This window comes from Dromaius novaehollandiae, chromosome 12, assembly GCF_036370855.1.
Source record: "Dromaius novaehollandiae isolate bDroNov1 chromosome 12, bDroNov1.hap1, whole genome shotgun sequence".
NCBI lineage: Eukaryota > Metazoa > Chordata > Aves > Casuariiformes > Dromaiidae > Dromaius > Dromaius novaehollandiae.
The window spans coordinates 23196893-23216247 of record NC_088109.1 but is presented as its reverse complement, the minus strand read 5'-3'; the positions used below and the strand labels follow the sequence as shown (position 1 = coordinate 23216247).

General features: G+C 39.4%; 1 protein-coding gene across 10 annotated transcripts in view; it reads right to left on the bottom strand.

Moving 5' to 3' along the window:
- Positions 1-1650: 1650 nt before the first annotated feature.
- Positions 1651-19355, bottom strand: part of CHL1 (cell adhesion molecule L1 like) — a 148160-nt gene continuing 130455 nt past the window's right edge. For 7 of the 10 annotated variants that reach the window (XM_026110503.2, XM_064519215.1, XM_026110485.2 and 4 more), the window contains 5 exons: positions 18624-18803; positions 11066-11227; positions 10261-10392; positions 9520-9592; positions 1651-7132 (listed from right to left, as the gene is read on the bottom strand). In XM_026110503.2, the coding sequence (XP_025966288.2) occupies positions 6916-7132; positions 9520-9592; positions 10261-10392; positions 11066-11227; positions 18624-18803 (764 nt within the window). In that variant the 3' untranslated portion in view covers positions 1651-6915. Of the gene's footprint in view, positions 7133-7163; positions 7674-9519; positions 9593-10260; positions 10393-11065; positions 11228-18623; positions 18804-19355 lie in introns of those variants that run through there. The other 3 variants (XM_064519221.1, XM_026110511.2, XM_026110524.2) reach the window with 3 other exon arrangements.

Here is a 19355-nt window from a genome sequence, read left to right as displayed (position 1 = left end):
ATGGTGAAAGCCTAGAAGAAATGACATTTTATTGTAATACCAAAGAACACAAAATGAGAACACTAAATGCCCTGTGGGGTCCCTTAACATGTAGCTAAAGAAAAAAAAATTGAGCTCTTGCACTGCCCTGAACACAGTGCCCAAAATGCCAACTTTGCATAAAAACTAAAATATCAAATAAATGTATGTTGGTCCTGTACTTTCTTCTTAAACTTCTGCTAGGGGATTTCCGGCCAGGGGATGAGCGAGGCTTGCGGCCCGGCAGCGACTGGTGCATCTGACAGTGACCGCCGTATCTTTAGCCTCCCTCCAGTGAAGCACATGATTGTCAGACTTTTTCTCTCCATTGTGTTATTGAGAAAAGTGTAAATCTCATTATGCCAGGATATGAGTAATAGGAAAAAAAAGCTTGCAATGCCCTTGATGCCTTCCTGAAAGGTGAATGCTAGTTATTACCTTCCTGGTTGTTTCTGCATTTGCAGCAAATCCATTCAGGGTTTACGCAGGTGAAGAATGTATTAGAAAAGTCCTGAAACCTCCCTGCTGAAACAAAGTAGCTAAAAACATGAGGAAAAAAATTACAATCTCTCCTGCTGTGAGAAATGCTCTAACAACCACATAGAAAATATCCCGGGGTTGGAAGTTGGGGATTATTTTCTGTGAGCAATTTATTACTCACACTTCAGTACTGCGCAGATCTTTTAAATTTCTGTTAAGTCTCATTGTTTGAAAAATGGATTTTGCAGCAATATCAGCTGGCATGAGTTTGTCTGCTGACTTTTAATGAGCCCTCGGTAGCAGCAGGTTTGCTATTTAAGGTGTTGGTCTGGCTTACCTATCTGCACTGTGCAATTCCTGCTTGCTTCACTGGTTAACCTTTCTCCACAGGCAGGCAGAGAATAGCTGAAGAAATCAGGTAACACTGACTATTAGGAAAAAAAAAAAAGCCACAGTAACAAGAGAAATACAGAGATAGTTTTGCTCTTTTACTATTTTTCTTGGCGAACAAAGAACGTTTCTTAGATTTCTATATAATGAATCTATACATTGAGATTCCAGACAACTGGGATGGGTAGGGTTTTCCCTGCCTAAGGGACAGGAAGAAAAGAGCAGGTATTACTGAGTTTCTAGGTGCCTGAGTATTTATAAAATTATTACTGTTAATATAAAAATTAGTGTTACCAATATTCTGGTGATGCTTAATGAAGACAGGTAGAAATTAGTCCTGGTAATCTTTACAGCTGTATTCTGGTTTGTCCTACCTGGTTTGTCCTACCATTGGGTTCCACCTCACGGCTAAGTGTATTTTAATACCGGGTAACTTCATTTTGCTGGGTATTTCACATGCCACTTAGGTTGAAGTCCTAGGTGCCTGAGAGCTCATGTGATGTTAACCCATACAGTCAAGAGAAATAAACTAAGGTAGTGTTTATATATGCTAACATATATGACAGCAGTGTGATCCAGGTAATGACCATATTATGAAAGAAATAAGGCATCTGATCGCAGCCTCTGAGCTGGGCTAACGCCTGGGCGGCCGGGAAACTCGCCGCCTAGCACAAGCTGGAGGTCTGTGCACGAAAAGTAAAGCAAGCTCCCAACGAAGACATGGCATCAGAGAAAAACAAACTTGCTGATTACACCTAAGGCTTTTGAAGATTACATCAAGTCAAACTTTTATTTGCAAAGTTGAATTTCATGTAAAATGAAAGTATCTTTTAAAACCATACGTGCACATATGCATGATACAAACAGCAACTACAGCACAAACACATTTCTCTAAACTTTAATAAATGCACACTAACATTCAGCTCAAAAAGTAACAATGTAACGGTGACACAGTTGCTTTGATCTTTTCCCATGAAATTACAAAGTACCTTGTTTAAAGTAACAATAGTAATAAATGAAACAGACAGTATGCTTTGGCTCAAACCCACACATTGTTTCCTGCATGAAAGCTGAACCAGCTACCCTGGATTACAAAACTCACTCATTTGATAGCATAATCGAAACTTCCACATGAAAGATACAGAGCTGAAATGTAAATGTGCTGATGCTCCAGCATGGGTCATAGGCTTTATTTTGAAACACTAAACATTTTAAGAGATGCAGCTGAGGGCTTGATACTTTGTCATATGAATCCAAATTTTCTTGTCATGAAGAACAATTTCCTTTTTTGTACATCCATTCTTACAGGTATTTAAAATAATCTAGGCCAACCACTCATCTGCAAAATAATGACTGTAAAAGAGATTACGATGAGATTTCCTTTCAGAAGTGCAAGAGGATTAGTGAATGTCATTCTAACATTAGTTTACAAAACTCCATGAGGAATTACTGTAAAAAAACTTCTTATACAGGAAGATTGTGCTAATATTTGTTTTCATCTCAGAAAGAATATGGTCCTGAACATTTCTATTAAAACCTCTCACACATTGGATCTGATGCATTTGGTCACTGGAAGCAGTTATCAGAAAAGGAGCTACTAATTAAAATGTGTGTAGTAAGACCGCAACAAAACAACTATCATGAATCATTAAATGAAACAGTAATTAGATACATTTAAAATAGAATTACAGACAAGTTATTTACTATACATACACACACGTGTACACATACACACATTTTTGTCCAGAGGGGAAAATCATTTTCTGATTTGGTTTCTCACTGTGCCCTTTGCAAGGATGCAGCCCTACCCAGTGCAGCCCGCTCCTGAAGAGCCCAGCCAAGCGTCGGAAGCCCCAAAACGCAGATTTCCGAAGCCTGGGTTCACAAATTTTACCAGAGAATGAAACTGAGGCCATTACTACAAATTCTCTACTGTGCAATTACACTATCTTTTATTTATTTTTTAAATAAACATAGAATTTACACACTTAGGTCTGAGGTTACAATCCACACCTGAATCAATCAGTGATATGCTGCTCTGTGAAAGCCAATGGGCTACTCGGGGAGCTAGCATACAGCTTTTTTTCCCCCTATAATAAAGAGGAGATGATTTTATTTGCCTCATGTTATGCACAGTCAAAACCTCACAACTTTCTGTATGAGCAAAATTTGCCCCCTCCTGTCCTGAAAGGGGCTGTCTGAGCTCACAAGCGCCAGGGAGCTGCTCCCCACCACCCGGGGCCACGGAGACACCGACTCCAAAATGTCATTTCCCCTCTCACACTCGTACTGGCAGCAAAATGTAGCAACACGTTGTACCCAAAAGTAACCAAAGAAACAACCAACCTGAACTAGCGTTCCCATCGTCTCGCCCTTGGTACTAGCAAATTGGCAGCAGAAAACCCAAGGACTGATTCATTAAAATTTCCTGTATGGCCCAGTGTGCATGCTCACACTGCTGGTGTCTATTGACATAGGGCCCTTCCTCCTCCGGTCGTGCAATTTTAAATTCCAGGGTAGGTACTAATTAATGAAATTACTACACATTTCCATCAACTAAATTTAATAAATGCTCCCAGACAGCATAATAAAGTTATTTGATTAAGGGACTATTTCAAAGTTGCAGTACAGTTAGTATTGATACTTTTAATTCAATCTACATGTCCATACTGCCTCTCATCTGCAGCACACTGCCCCGGAAAGAAAACGCAGACCATTTACTGCCAACAACAAAGAACTGCTTCAGAAACTGTAAGCTTATAGTGTTAGTTTACTTTTGAAAGCAAATCTCTTAAAAAGCATTAGTGGCCTGCACTTTCCAAGATACATTGTATGAGTGGTACCCTTTAAAAATAAAATACAACCTCAATGGGGGGGGGGGGGGGGAAGGAAAAGAAATGAGTGAGAAAGAGAAGAAAGCTCATGTGAGCTGGATTCCCGAGGAGTTTTAGCCATTAGTTTAATATTCATTGGGCATATTCCTCAAAAGTCAGTGCACACTGTAAAAATTCCATTGCACATCTTTTTGTCACTGTATGATTTTTAGGCCCTGAGGCATAATGAAACACTAACATTAAGATTTAAGGGTCTGAATTAAAATTTTAATAGAAAAAGCACTCATACCGCCACAGACGAGCAGCACATCACAGGAATGTCGTAAACATCTCTTAGCAGCAACAGAGCAAGTGATAGCACAGGAGATTTATTCATTATTCGATAACTTGACACTCACTAATATGATTTGAAAGTTGCGTCTGTTTAACACAGGTGTTTTTGGGGACAACTAGCCCAGTCGATCTGCAGCAACCCAAAGCAGAAGGAAATGCCTGACCGCTGCCAGCCCTGCCAAGGAGCCGCTGCGGCTTTGGGGGAACCTGCCGTAATTTTGTTCCTTGCCTCTCCCTGCTCCCTCGTGGGCAACTTCAGGGGGTCTGTGAATTTGCAGTGTATGGGACCACACTAAGAAAGGAGAAAAGCAGCCTGAAACCCAGCACTCCTCGAAAAGCGGGAGACGGCTGCAACTTTGGTATGTTGAAATTGATATTTCAGGATTTATTTCTCCAACTACCAGAGATAGTCCATGTGGTCCCCCTTTCATCATTAGAGATCCTCAGTGTGGTGGAGATGTAAGATTAAGGCATTACCTTTAATATTTAAGAAGTGTCAGGCAGCAGAAATATCTCCATTTAAAATACAAAATATTTCAATGAAAGTAACTAAGAAAACAAAACAAAACTCGCCTGTAATCAACATTGCAGTAGCATGCGCGAGGGCAGCTGATTCCTAAAGGAAATACATTACAAATAGACTGAAGCTTGCAACAAAGGTTGCCACAAGTCTAATCAGTTCTTAGTCTTTATCTCTTTTGGGTTACGGCAGGCAAGAGTCAGCAGATAATGATCCTGGTGGAAAATCTCTCTTTGTTGACAAGATGCCAATTTTCACATCCCTCCAATTTACTCCCTTGCTTCTTTTCTAAATGAAGATGACTTCGGACTTTTTCAGCATTAAGCTTAAGCGAAATGCAGAAAATAAAACTTTATTTATAATAAAGAATGAATGACTGTCAAATCCTTCACATCACAGAGGTCACTGACGCGGAGTGGGACTATTTTTCACTGATTTACACTCATCCACACAGCACCACTGGGGTTTGGGGGTTTGCTTGTTGGGGATTTGCTTTTTCCAAATAGAGGCTACAGAAAAGGTCGTTGGGAGTAAAAATATAAAAGAGGAACAGCTGTTCAGTAGCATCCAGCACCAAAGACTTGTTATTTTCAGAAACCACTGAGCACTTTTGAGAATTCAGCCACTCTAGTGAGGAGCACAAACTTAAGGTTAGCTACTTATAAAACATGGCCCTTCTATTTGTAACAAAGTGCATTTGTGTGTGCAACTAATAGACTTTTAATTCCAGGTGTTATCTGTAAACTCTTACTCACGTGAGTAATTGTTACTTCCACCCTTTCTTCCATTGAAGTAAAGGAGACCATGAAGGACATTTGCCTAATTACTACCAGGATGTAAATGGCTTTTAGGACCTATTCCTCCTACAGTAACCAGCTTTCTCACAACAATGTTTAAAAAAATCACAATTGAAGTGGAAGAAATGAAGCCGTATTAATACTCTAATCAAACAAGCACATATCAAAATACAAGTGATATTACAGATAGTCAGGAGATCCAAATATTAAAAGACCAAAAAAATGTGCCGCTAAGAGTGCTCAGCTTGGCTGAGTTCATAGTGGGAATGACTGGAAAAGGACTGCAACAGAGAGGATTTAAACCAGCACTTGGTAAACAAAATATTAAAGAAACTATACCATAATATTTTCTCTTTGCTTTCGCTTTTGCTTATTTATCAATGAATAGCTTGAAAATAAATGATCTCTTGATAGTCAGGTAGATCTACCTTACGTGATATTAGAAAGAAATAATATCCATATGACTGGTTACACACAACTCCTCTTCCTGCAAACTCGCTTTGCTGGTTCAAGCTCACGCTGACAAGCAATCCTATCACTACACGGCTACACAGACTCGCGCCAGCATCACGTCTCATTTCAAAACAAAACAAGGCTGATTTTAAACTGTGTCAATATTAATAGCATATGTACAATGTCTCCAGGAAATGTATGCTCGCACACAAATATACAGATATGAGACAGGCAAAAAGCCTTTTGCTTAGAAATGCAGCTTGCGGAGATTCAGGAAATCAAATTAAAATTCTTTTTAATGATGGTCGGATGGGAACCCTGTTTTGCCTTGCCACAGGAAAGTTACTGCAGCTTACTTTATTTAAGGAAATAGTGCCAGCTACTGGATAGAAGATTCATACACATGATCTGAACTTTATCTTTTGAGAGCAAATTTTCCACGCATAAAGTTGCATCTCTAAGTAATGGTAATTGTAGTCAGCTGTAACCACTAAAATAATTTCAGAGTATCTTAAGCAAAGGAGGTTTTTTTCTTTATGAAAAATTAAATAATACATAGAATATATTTCTCCAGTATTTAAAATTATGGTTTTCCTCAGTAGAATTCATTGTGTCACTTTGTAGAGTAACCTGTGTTTTTGTTTGTTTTTCTTACCGGGTTCTGGCCTCTCCAGGGCTGAGGCCATGATGTATGAGGCAATACTGGATATAAAAGTATGTACAAAGTGACAACAGCTACATAAGAAAAAAGACTTTACAGAGAAACATATTCCAAAACTAAGAAACATACAGCGTAGCAAGTAACTATACATATGTAACACTGAGAAATTGTGTTTTGGTAAGACTGAGTGACATATTTTGAATAATAAGGAATGATTTGATTGGTTTTCATTAGAAGAAAACACCTAAACAATTAGGATGGAAAAGTCTCAAAAATCATCTTTTAGTGGCAGTGACTTCTTTTTGTATTACCTGATGTCAGGTTCCTGACTGACTCAATTGGCAACCTATTTCCAATCACATACGGTAACTGCGGAGTACCAGTCAGGATAAATGTCACAATAAAAAATGAATCATTCTTGCTAGTATTTTACGCATGGAGAGGAAAAGTTGCTGTAGAACTCCCAGTGCTTTCAACTGATCCTTTTTCCTTAGATCCAGAATAAGCTCCAATAAATGAACCATCTTCATTGAACATCCCGTGTTCCCCTTCTCCATAATCTACCAGACTATCAGCACTTTCGGTGGCTTTAATGTCCCCGTTTATTGACTGGAGGCTGCCTTTCAGCGGCTTTTCATCGCTGTCACTACAAAACAAAGAAATGTCTTTCCAAAAATCCAGCTTTTTATTGCAAGCATGAAAACGGCTCTTTTAAAATGAGAGAACCCAGGATCAGGGAAGAGCGAATGAGACATTTTCTACGTGGGTTGGACAGTCAGACCAGCCTGGCCATTTGCTTCCCGCTCGGTCCAGTGCAGCTCACGCAGCTCATCTACACTGACCTACGTGCTGTCTGAATTTTCCATGTACATCAGTCTGTGCTTAACAAAACTGGTTGAAAAGGGAAACCCCAGTGAAAACCACTCCTGTGTTTTGGTTTGGGCCCTTTCCTCTATTTGCCTTTGAAAAGATGGAGCGAAGGAGAATGGACTGAAAGTGAAGGGGGAAGAAAAACAAGATGTAAATGCTAAAGAGGATTTTAGGGATCCATTCCAGTGAGCGGAGCCTATGTCAAGTCTTCTGTACCTTAGAGAAAGAGGCATTTTCACTTCACAAGGCAGCGGGCAATTTTCAGGCCCCATTTGTTGCATTTTCCTTTTGAAGTGGGTGGATGAACCGAAGTACAGCTGTGGGATGAGGCGTAAGCTGTAGGTTATATCTCACTGCTTTGCGAGCATTTATTTGATTTTAGGGAAATAACGAAGTGGGTTTTTCCCCCTTTTTTCATCTGTTCTCCTGCTATCTTATCTTACTGTAACTAATGGAGTTTCTCTCTGATAAAGGGGAGAAAAAGGGAGGAGCAAAAGCAGAATTTGCATCATAAAACTTCAGAGTATCCGTATCTGCTAATATGCAGGACATGTTCAAGGGCAATTTAAAGGAAATGGGCAAATCAACAACCAAAATGAAGTAAACTTAGGAAGTCCCACCAGACATTCCTCCTCAGGTCCATGCAGAAGACTCAGACAAGCCCAATTTATGCTTGAACATGAAAGTTGGGCGACCTTTAGTTATTTCTAGAGAAGCAAGCAAAACACTTGCACCTCATGGCCATTTTCAACCTCCTGAGGACCCAGACTTTGCAGAGCATTGGCTTGCGCCATAAAAAATGCCTGTGAAGCCTATCTGAGCTATGCATAGACATTTTAGACTCCTTTAGGGCCATCTACTAGGTATGGTGATATGTCTCTCTTAGACCAGTACTCCAACGTTTCACCATTTTATGCAAGATGAGAGTTGCCCGTGGTCAGCAGCTCACAGCTAATCATATTGCTACAGCATCATGTACTTACTCTGTAGCCTGCTTGTATGAAACTATTACTTAAAGCCTCTCTGTGGCTTAAAGGGGTTGAAGGTAAGAGAAAGCATCAGGATGCATCAGTGTTTTTTAAACGTATTTCCAACTCTCAAAGGAAAAAAAAAATCACATGCAGAAGGAAGTGGGAAAGTCCACTAAAAATCTTTAAATAACCCCCAAATTAGGCCTCTGGACTAGGTATGTAATTATTTGACTACACGCCTTATTAATACCAATCTTGTATCAAAGCTTTCGTAATGTTATCTGAGGAAAAAGAAACAAACATGTCTAAAGTTTACCTCTTCATTATCTAATCAATAACATGTAATCAATACATTAAGAATATTTGCTACTTTTCTGCACATGGCATTTCTATTTATAAAAAAGACAAGTTTGGACTTAGGGGAGGTGGAGTGAAAGTTAACCTCAGGACTTTCTTACCTTTCTAAATATTTGTCCCATTAGAAAGCATTAAAAATTAAATAAAGATGAAATTATGCAGAAAAAACCCTATTCCAGTACAAATAATGTAGCATATAAGTGGGATTTCTCCAGAAACTTTATGCCTTTAAGGCCAGCTACACCAGTTTTCCAGAACGGCTCATATAACGATGCATTTTTCTTCATACCACAGTTACATAATACTGTAAAGTTTGTTTATTTTAAAGCAGCCAAAGTGATTATTTCAGTTCTCACACAGGAACTTCTGTAGTGAGATTTTTTTTGCCATCTCTTTCTGTTTTTTAAACTTAATTTCTTGTTTTCTCTCCCAGAATGAACAATCCCCGTATTACAAGACAAGATGAGGGCCCGACTGGGTTTGAGACACCCACTGAAGGCATACAAATCTTTCTTTTGGCTTCAGTGGACATCAGAACAGGACCCCAAATTATCAAATATATTTACATTATTCATACAATGCTAAATAAAAAGCATGTGAAAAATAACCACTAATACATCAACATTTACTTATATCCCAACTTGGGTGGATTTAAGTATACTGGATATACCTGTATATTCCTACTATCATCCACTCCTGTGAGGTTTGCTTTGAAAATGAAAAAATAGCGTTACTTGCATGCTATAAAATGTCCTAAACGAAAACCGGTGACGACATCTAGAAACGAAGAAAACCCCAACAAACAAAAATCCTTGTTAAAGCAAGTCCTATTTACCTATATTCCCCAAAGATTTCATCTTTTATTGATTGAGCTTCAGGATCTGGATGCAAATCTTCTTTTTCTTTCACTGTACAAATAAAATAAAGCACAGATCTGTATGCCATGTTCCGTCATGGACTTTTCTTTTTGCAGGTGCAATGGGAAAACTGCCTCGCATTACCTACAACTTGCCCTGGAAGACAACAGCTTTCACTAAATGTTTTACTGCACTCAAAGAGCATGTTTTCATTGAGAGCTTGTTGTCAATACCTAATTTCTAAGAGAGCCAGCAAGTGTTTTGCACTTAAATCCTTACTCATTGCTTCGAAAATTACAGAAATACATTTAGCAAAATATTTTATTGTTACGTAGTTTGGCTATAGTCGGAAGCACATGTCAGTTACTACATCGAGTAGCAGTTATTAGGTGGAATGGGAGCATGCAGGTGGCCCTTCACAGGAGGCTCAGAGGCGCATCTGTTAAGAACCTTGACTCTATGGTGGATTAAACACCAAAAGACTGAGCAAGCAGTATCCAAGATCTGGGCTAGATCTCTTAGCAGCCCACAGCACTCTCTCACCCAGAGAGCACTGTTTTGCCTGTGTTCATTAGAAACCGCTCTGTGGATATTTATCAAAAGCTACAGATCCTAATTGGGTGTTTCCGTCTGTGGCTTTGCAGCCTCCAGAGATAAAAGTCTGAAGAATGCTTGTTATTAACTTGTGAACATAGCAAAATGACAATGAATTCATTTACCTGAATATTTTCCTCCTTTATTTCTTCTGACAAAGCAAACAGTTAGCAGCAGCAAGGTGAGCAAAGCGATGGCACACATCAGTCCGATAAACCACCCCTGGGTGGAAATTCCGTCATAAATGCCAGCATAAGCTTTGCAAAAGAGGAGAAGTAAAAAGGAAAATTAACCAGACAAAAATGGCATCACCTTTCCATAAAATGAGTACTTAACATTTTCTTCACTGAATTTTAATTGAATCAGACTGTCACTACTTACTGTGCTCAATTTAAAGAAATGTAAGACAGAAATATGTCCAAACGTGACATTTTTAGACCTAAGGTGAATGCACTGTCTATAACACACAATACAGATGTTTTGGAAAAGAAATTCTGAGAGAGTATTTGACTCAAAGGATTAATGCCAACTAGGAAAGCTGAATGGAGAATTGTTAAGCTTCTCATGCAAAAGCAGTTTTGCGAAAGAAATAAAGTTAAAAGCTCACCTGACACATGCAAACCACTCGACTAGCACATTTAACACGGATTATATCACAAAACTACCCTTTCGAAATAGCACAGGAGTTAAAACTATGTTTTGTAAAGGTCTGTAATTGTTCCAGGTTACTATGCATCTAAGAACCATGGATGCATTTATGCTCCGATGGCATTCAACTGCAAGAGTCAACTTAAAAATCACAGAGCAAATTCAAATTTTATGATTTTGATATTTAAGCTTACACTTCCAGTGCACATCAAAATACATAACCTGAACATTTATTTACATTTAAAATAAAACTTTATCACCTTGAAGGGTTTCATTTCTCACCTCTCCCCCTTGTCTCAATTACATCTTCAAAAATGCTATTGTTATCAACCCAGTTCTTAGTCACTAGACGAACTGTATACTCAGTTCCGGGCTCAAGTGCCTCAATGGGGTGAAACTTTTGGGTGGGATTTACTGCTTCTGAAATCTTGCCGATCCCTTTACCTACGAAATGTACATATTCAAGTCATATTGATTAATTTTATTCATTGAACAAAGGCCTGTGACATGCACAGTTACAAATAATCTAAATAACACACAAATATGAGACACAAGGATACGCTTAACATTTGCTATCAGATAATCTGATTTTTAAAAGCAGACAGTAAAATAAAAAACATTTCCTCTATCTGATTTTTAATATTCTATCGGATAAAATAAACAGCAGACTGAAATAATGCTGATGGTTATGAAGGCTGTTGTACATTTCCCAGGATGAAAGTTAACAATGATGGGGGATTACGGATCTGCTTTAACTAATGCGTGCTTAAAAAAATTACAACTTGAAAACGGGCTTGCTTTGTACAGATAATCTGGGGCTTGATGCTTCTCCCATTGAACTGAACTCAGCAGGGAAGAACAGACAGCTTGTTATCAGGAAACGGATTCTTGTATGTCTCACGGAAAAAATTAACATTGGGATTTATACCCATCTCTCTCCTGACAGTGATGTTCCATGTCCTTTTAAAGTCCACAATGCCCGTGCAAAACACTCTTTTAGATACAGCTGAAGCTTTCTTTTAAATGGATATTTAGATTTTTAAATATTCTTGATGAGTTTAATATTTGATTAGGAGGTAGAAGGGAAATTCCAGTAGGTCTGATTTTAGAGTCTTTTTACTTGCACCCCTACCGTAATTTTTGTCTGCATTAAGATTGTAGGGTATTAAATATGCTTTTTAAAAATGGCATTTGTGGATAACAGTAAAAGGACATCTATATATGCTAGCAATCACTCCAAGAACAACGTGAAAAGTCTGTGCATACAACCAAATTCAGAACTGCTGGTGCGTATGAGGGATTTCTTTGGTTAACCGATGGGTACAGCACAAGAGTGCGCTTACCTTCCACGTTAGGAATCAAACCATGGAAGACAGCATTAATAAATATGACTCTTTAATTGTGTTCAGTTGCCTAATTTGCCTGATTTATCTAGCCTGAAGTCTCCTAAGCTAAAGCACTGAGCACACGGTATAATTTGAAAACTGCTCGACCAACTAACACTCCCAGCAAAACAACACTCATCAACACTTAAACTAGTAAACAAGCAAAGCAAGAAGCTTTGAGAGATTAAGGCTTAGTTGACAGCTGAAGGAAAGGAAAAAAAAAGATTAAGACCAACGCAGGCACAATCGAAGAAGCAGTACATGATAAGTTTTCCAAGGCAACTATACATATATTACAATAAGCATTTAAATTAGTAGACCACGGGGAACCAGAGAGAACACGTACAGCTGAAATACTGCTGATACTGAAGCACAGTGTATTAGCATAAATTAATCCATCTATTGGTAGGTTTTGCTAAATGAAGTATGTGAAACTGAGCTATAATTTTTAATCAAACTGCAAATTAAACAACAGGATACCACAGGTATATTTTAATTACATTTTCTAAAATCAAGACATCAGAAAAATGCATTTAATTGAAACACTCTTCCATAAAGTAACAAGACTTAATGTGAACTTCAATCTCATGATGCATTAAATACCATATAACACATGCATGCCAAGCAGACCCGATAATCATATATTCCAATTTGCACACAACAAACGTCTTGCTAGGTTCACTGACTTCTTCGTAAGCAAAAGGCTTAGCCCTGAGCTCAACGTTAGGCCCCCAGCCGCTGTTTGCTGTGCATTTGGCTAAACCAACCTGACCAGTCCGTATGTCTCACCTATTTATTTCCAGCTTGTGCCAGCCACTTGTTTTTGAACACTCAGCTACTTGCATAAACAGAAAGGGGAAACTGGTACAGGTGAAAAACAGCCCCTTTCCTGCCAGGCGAACACTGCACGTTACCCAGCACACACCGAAGGGCCTGGCTGCACCGGGGAAAAACGACCACGGCAGCATTGCCTCGGCGAGCTAATCCCATCTGCCTGCGACTCGTGATTTACCAGTGGCTCTCCGGGATGCTAAACATTTGCTGTCACCAAACACTAAACATCTTTTTTCTGCGACTCTAAAGCTCAGTATGTGTGTCCAGTGATGAGTGGTTAGAAGCTTTCCTTCCATGCGATTTCATTCTGGTCTGTGTTACGCGATCAAGTACAGGACCTACAGAGGAAAAAGCATGGCTAACGGGGGGAAAGTGTGCTGGCTGCAATAGAAAAAGCAGTGTAGGCTCCTGAAAAATAAAAGCAAAGATATACAGATAAGGAAAAGCTCAATATACTGAAAGGTCAGTGAGCTGCAGAAATTAGCTTCAGAAAATTGAAAGCAGTTGGGTTAGGTTTTTAATCTACAATACGGGAGAAGAAGCATTAGTAATAAAGGCATATCACCAGCACTTCTCATCTTCCCCCACTATTTATCAGCCATATCATGGGACTAGCATGAACATTAAACACTGAACTGCAATTTTACAATATTCCTACTAGGCTTCAAGATTTATGAGAACAGCACACACATTTTTTATAGAAGCTTATGGTATAAAGGGAAAAACAATATAAACTGCCCCCAAAGACTTGCAGGGGTGCTAGTTTTCCAAAAGTTAGCACATCTGTTAGGAAACATATAAAAAAGTTGGCAGTCTAACCACTAAATACTAATTGTGGGCAATATCTTAATTTATAACCATGCCTGTCTAAATACATCTGCTTGCAATAAATGCAAAGTTGAACTTTCATTAGTTTTCCTCTACTGACTCGCTATTAAAAGTGTATAAATATGCATCATAACTATTCTTCATTTTCTGGGCTTTTATAGTGCAGGAGATAATTCACGCTAAATTGTGAAGATTTTAAGCTATGGAGATTATTAAGCCTGCTGTGTGTAAAATTTTTTGAGAAGAATTTATAGGTGAGGCTACTGAGTTAGCGGTCAACTATTTCTGCTGATTATCCTTCGTAGGAGAAAGCTGAGCTCAGGAAAGGACACCTGAGCCTGCTTCGGCTGACTGATGTTGTTTCTCATTAGCTATCTGTGGGGCAGGCTGGTGGAACAGGAAAAAGCAGGGTCTTGACAAAAAACAGACATACAGTTAATGGCAACTTTGCTTAAAATACTTAAAAGACGGCTACATTTAACATGTCGTATTTAACAGGCCTATTTTCATGGCTCAAAAAGATCGGGTTTTGGAGCAATGCTGCGGCATGTTCTCGCCGTACCTGGCGCAGCCGGCACAACCCGCCAGGCCCAGGCTCGGTCCCCTGCTCCGCACGGCCCCGCTCCCCTGCTGAAGCCAAGGCGGCAGAGCAGAGCAGAGCGCCAGCAATGACAGAAAAAAAGATTTGTCACTAAGATCTCATCAGGTTCCCTCAATCAGCGCCAGATAAGCTATCCTCTCTCCCGGGACCTGGCGGGTTGCTGCAGCACTGCGGGCAGTTGCGTATGGCCGAGCGCGCTGTGTTTTTCCTCTTTCACTGCGCTTGCGGCGAAGGAGAACTAAACTGGTATGTCGTGTTATAAATGGTTACTTTCCTGGTCTCACAAAAATCTCGCTCCAGCTAAGGTTTTCAAAAGGCCCGGGGGAGTTAGGTGCCAATTGCCACTGAAATATAGCAGAACTGGTGAACTTCCATCCTTTAGCTCCCTTGGAAAGCAGAGCTGCAGCCGCACGGCTTCCTCCGGATGCATTTTTCATTAAGGCCTGAATTTCTGGACACAGAGTAATCCTTCTCAGCATGTAATACGCATTGAGTAATCCTCTAAATACACTGGTAGCTCTAGATGAAAGGAAGTTTCGAGTTAAAAAGAACTCTTACAAGAGATGATTTTTTTTCACTTATGTAAGAACATTATTTTGTGCCATACTTCTGAGGGCTAACGATCACTAGGAAACAGACATTTTCAGGGGGAAAATTAATTAGTTTGTAGGTCATTTAAGAAATACTGCCTGAAAATAAAAAGTTAGAGACAAGGCTCATTGTCTGAAGACAGTATACCTACTTCTGTGGAAGGAAATCAGGATAAATTCACCACATCTACTTATCAAGGTCTAATAATAACAATAAATGGTTGAATTCAAATATTACCAAATTTAAAAATTCTTCAGCAGGGTTCATATGCAACACTTCACTGTAGATAAAAAATGCTGGTCCTGAAACCTTGATTCAGTCATTCATATTGTAATTCAGAATGTAAGGGATTTTCTTTATATTCAAAATTTTAAAAATACTTTATTTTGCAGTACTAAGCAATTTCCCTTTGAATTATTAATTCAATGTCGCTAAGCAAAAAATGGCCCAGGTAAAAAGCCAAAGAATTAACTCAAACGCTCTGGTACCTAACTAAACAGTAACTTGCTGCGGTGACCGCAGAGGATCATGGTAACACATCACAGGCAAAAGCATTCATTTTACACGTGACCATGGGTCACCGTTTCAGTCATGAAGGGCCTTATTCTGCACTTTTGTGCCAAAAAATATGCTTTTTTCCACAAATAATATAGCTCAGTGGGCACAGGTTTGTACTGATTGTCCACAGTGTTTTATCAACAACAGATGAAGATCTCCGGTTGTACGTCAGTATTTCATATCTGAGTTACTACAATTACATTTGAGATGATTCATGGAAAATGGGTCTTTTATTCCTCTTTGTATTAGTCACCAATGTGAGGGGGTTTAGCTCATACAACAAGAATGCCATAAATGAAAGCTTTTATGTTTGTATGGCCCGCTTCTGTTGCTCATTAATTCCAATTTTGGTAAAGTGCTGGTAAACCGAACGAACGTGTTACTCCCCACAAAAAAGTGAATCTGAATGGTTTGTTCACCGAGGAAGATGCTACAGTTGCAGAGAAAGAGCTGGATTTACCCATTTACGTGTACCAGAGTTATATTTATTCAATTGGGAGAAACTTTGCTTACTAAACTCAGCCAGTCCTGCCCCTGCAAACTCACCGCAAGCAAATGGGTTGCACGGAAATTACAGGCTTGTAAAATTATCACTTAGGGCACACTAATTTTTCCCACTCAAACTTTTTTCGTGGTGATACATACATCACATATAAAAGACAGATTTGACTTTACCCTCCAATTCCAGACTACGCCAACGGGGATAATTGCAAATAAATGAAAGCAATGACAGTGACTCAGTTCAAACATATCAATGATGAAATATGAATGAAGGTGCAGTGCCTGCCTAGACATCTCCACTTTCCTGGGGAACGTATTTTGAAATTCCGAAACACCCGTGGCACAGTCTGCAAAAGCTACATTACAGCAATGGCAGCTATTCAAAGTCCTAAATGGAGCAAAGAGCTTTATGTTTTTATTACTAAAAATGGAATATACTGGATATAGAATCACTGAATCAAAACCCAAAGAAACCTGGAGTGCTCTATTATGGAGTTTCATTTCAGAGGGCACCGCATTTTAGATCTGTCATTTATGTGAGTCATTTTAAATGACAAACCTGGACTTTTGAAATCACTTCATTTTTTCAAGGAAAGAAATTGTTTTAATTTTGAGCAATTGCCCTGCTTCCCATGCCACAGCTTAAAAACCCCCAAAGGTCACTGAAAAGCATGATTTTTTCTGCCTATTATGTGTAGTTGAAGACTGCCTGAACAATTTAGCCAACAAATAATGGCACAAAACTCTAAAGGCAGCTCAGTGGCAGACGCAGTGTCCTAACTTAGGGTGGCTTGAGAACCAGGAGATGCGTGCAAGGAGTACAGAATAGCACCCCTGCAGTTTTTACTGGCTGTACTACTCTAGTCAACATGCGGTCTGCAATGCTTACTTCACTTGTTGCCATTTTTGAAACAAAGTCTTATGACAGAAAAGAAGGGAACAATGGCAAAATGAATGTCAACATTCTCTTTACCATCCTTCTGAGTACATCATGCAGGGATGCACATCTTAAAACCTGATAAGGTTATTCAACTATGTTACAGCCTTTCAAGTGGCCAAAATACATTATTCTGGCTGCCCAACGAGGACCAGAAAAGGTAACTAATACAAGTGAAATTGTGTCTTTTTAGATTGAAAAAAGGATCTTTTGCTTTCTTACTGAAGATTAAATTTTGACTCACACTAATAGATTACTGCAACACGAGCTCCTGCATACTACAGAGAGTCTGCAGTCTACGGGACACTCGGGAAGAGACTGACTTACTTCAGCAAAGAGGCACCAAACAGTCGAACGACGCAATGTGTTACCTAAGGGGAATGACATGGCCCAACCAAGATGCCTAAGCACAGTCGGCTTGAGAAAAAGGGGACTAATAGACAACCCTGCTAGCAAACAACAAGGGCAAGCTGGTGACTCCCCTTCTGCGGCATTCCCACGTCGGACAGATGGACACCAGCTGGGAAATTCCTCTTTCAGGCTGTGCGTGCATTTAGAAAGATGCTGAAAGAAGCTACGTTTTATAACCAGATATGGATCAGAGCAACACCTAGGATAGCCTAAAATTTTGCCAAAAAGGTGATGGGAAAAAACCCAAAACCCTAAAAACCCAGAACAGTTTTTGTTTCACTAGTTGAGAAAACAAATGACTGGATCTTGAATTGGGATGTGCTGAATTTAAATTTTTTTTACTTGTTTCTTTCCTCTAGGTTCAGTAACTGAGGATATTCTGCAGTTTGGAAGTCTGATAGGATATTACGTAACAAGGAGCATTTTTCTATTATATATCAACATTGTTACAGACTCTTATCGCTAAAGATGATGAAGCCAGGACTCTCTTGCTCATCACATTCTTTTCTCCTTCCCTGTGGTAAGTCCACAGCAATGGTTTCTGATTAATAGCTAAGGACTTGTTCTTTGGTACTGGCGAATTTCCCGACTTGCTGAGCACAGTGCATTTTATTTCATTTCAGCGGAATGAGAAAGAAGAGCAATAGTATTTTGCTTGTACTTTTCCTTTAAATCACTGAATATCAGTGTTTTAGGAGAAGGTGTAACTCATCTCCAAATGATCTCTTCCAGTCTTTGATAAAATAATAATAAAATAACGGATCAAATGCATTACAGTCAACTTTATGTTAATATGGATTTTCCATGTCAAATAACTGCCACTAATGTTGTTGCGAGTCCCCCACGTTCATGCAAGGGCAGAATTTAGTTTTATATCACTGAAGACCGATTATTTAGATCTTCAATTTTCTGCTCATGGCTAAATGCAAATTGCTGACTCTAGTATAGCTTAAAGAGTTGATCAGTGGGAGTAGAAACATAGCACTGTACAGCAAAATGAAACAGTCAGATAAGCTCATCTTCCCTGAAGTGCTGCATGGCTCCACTGAAAGTTCATTGATTGTTCTCATGAAAAGAAAAACAAATTTATTTCCTCTAATCACAGAGGAAATGTCAAACCTGGAATATTCTCAATAGATTTTTCCATTATTGTTAAAGCTTCTCCACATAAAAACATAGTGCCTATTAACTTACTCCCTTGAGCCATCGTTAGTCCTTCCTCTGTGACTGGCTTTCCGCAGCCTTTCACTGTACAAGCCCTGACGTAGAACTTGTACTTGGTGCTGGAGCTGAGATTGGAAAGCCGCCAGCTGAGCGCAGAATGGTTCGTTATGCTGACGTCGTTCAGAGGGCCGATCTCATGCGTCTCATTTACTGAAAGGTAAGAGAGAGTCAAGTCACACCCAGCAGCTGAATGCTACCGACATAAAAAGTGTCAGGAGTGCTCGTACAAGGGCGGCATTTGCAGTAAGTAGGAAGGATGGAAGTCTGAATAAGCGTATCTTACTAGCTTGTGTGGTACTTAAATGGGATTTGTCCTGTCTACGTCAATTACCCAACTACTTGCTGAGCTATTATTGTACTTAAAAAGCTCTCCAATTCTAGATATGTAGTAATATTGATGTCATATTGAGTGGGAAGTAAAAATGATGGTCTCTTAAAATACTAAATACATATGAAGTGATTTTTACTTCGCTTCCAAACATCTGCAACCTTTCCCAAGCAAGCAGGTGACAGGCCACTCTGCTCTGCTCTGGCACAGCTGGCTGCCAAAGGAGGGGCTGCCATTCCCAAACGCCCCAATAGATGGATCCGCTCTCTGCACACAATCATCTAAAACAGACTAAAGGCCTCTAGTCCAGCCTCTAGTCCCTGGCTGCAAAGGCAGGCGGCCCTTCTACTAACATCAGAGGTGAGTGAAAAGTG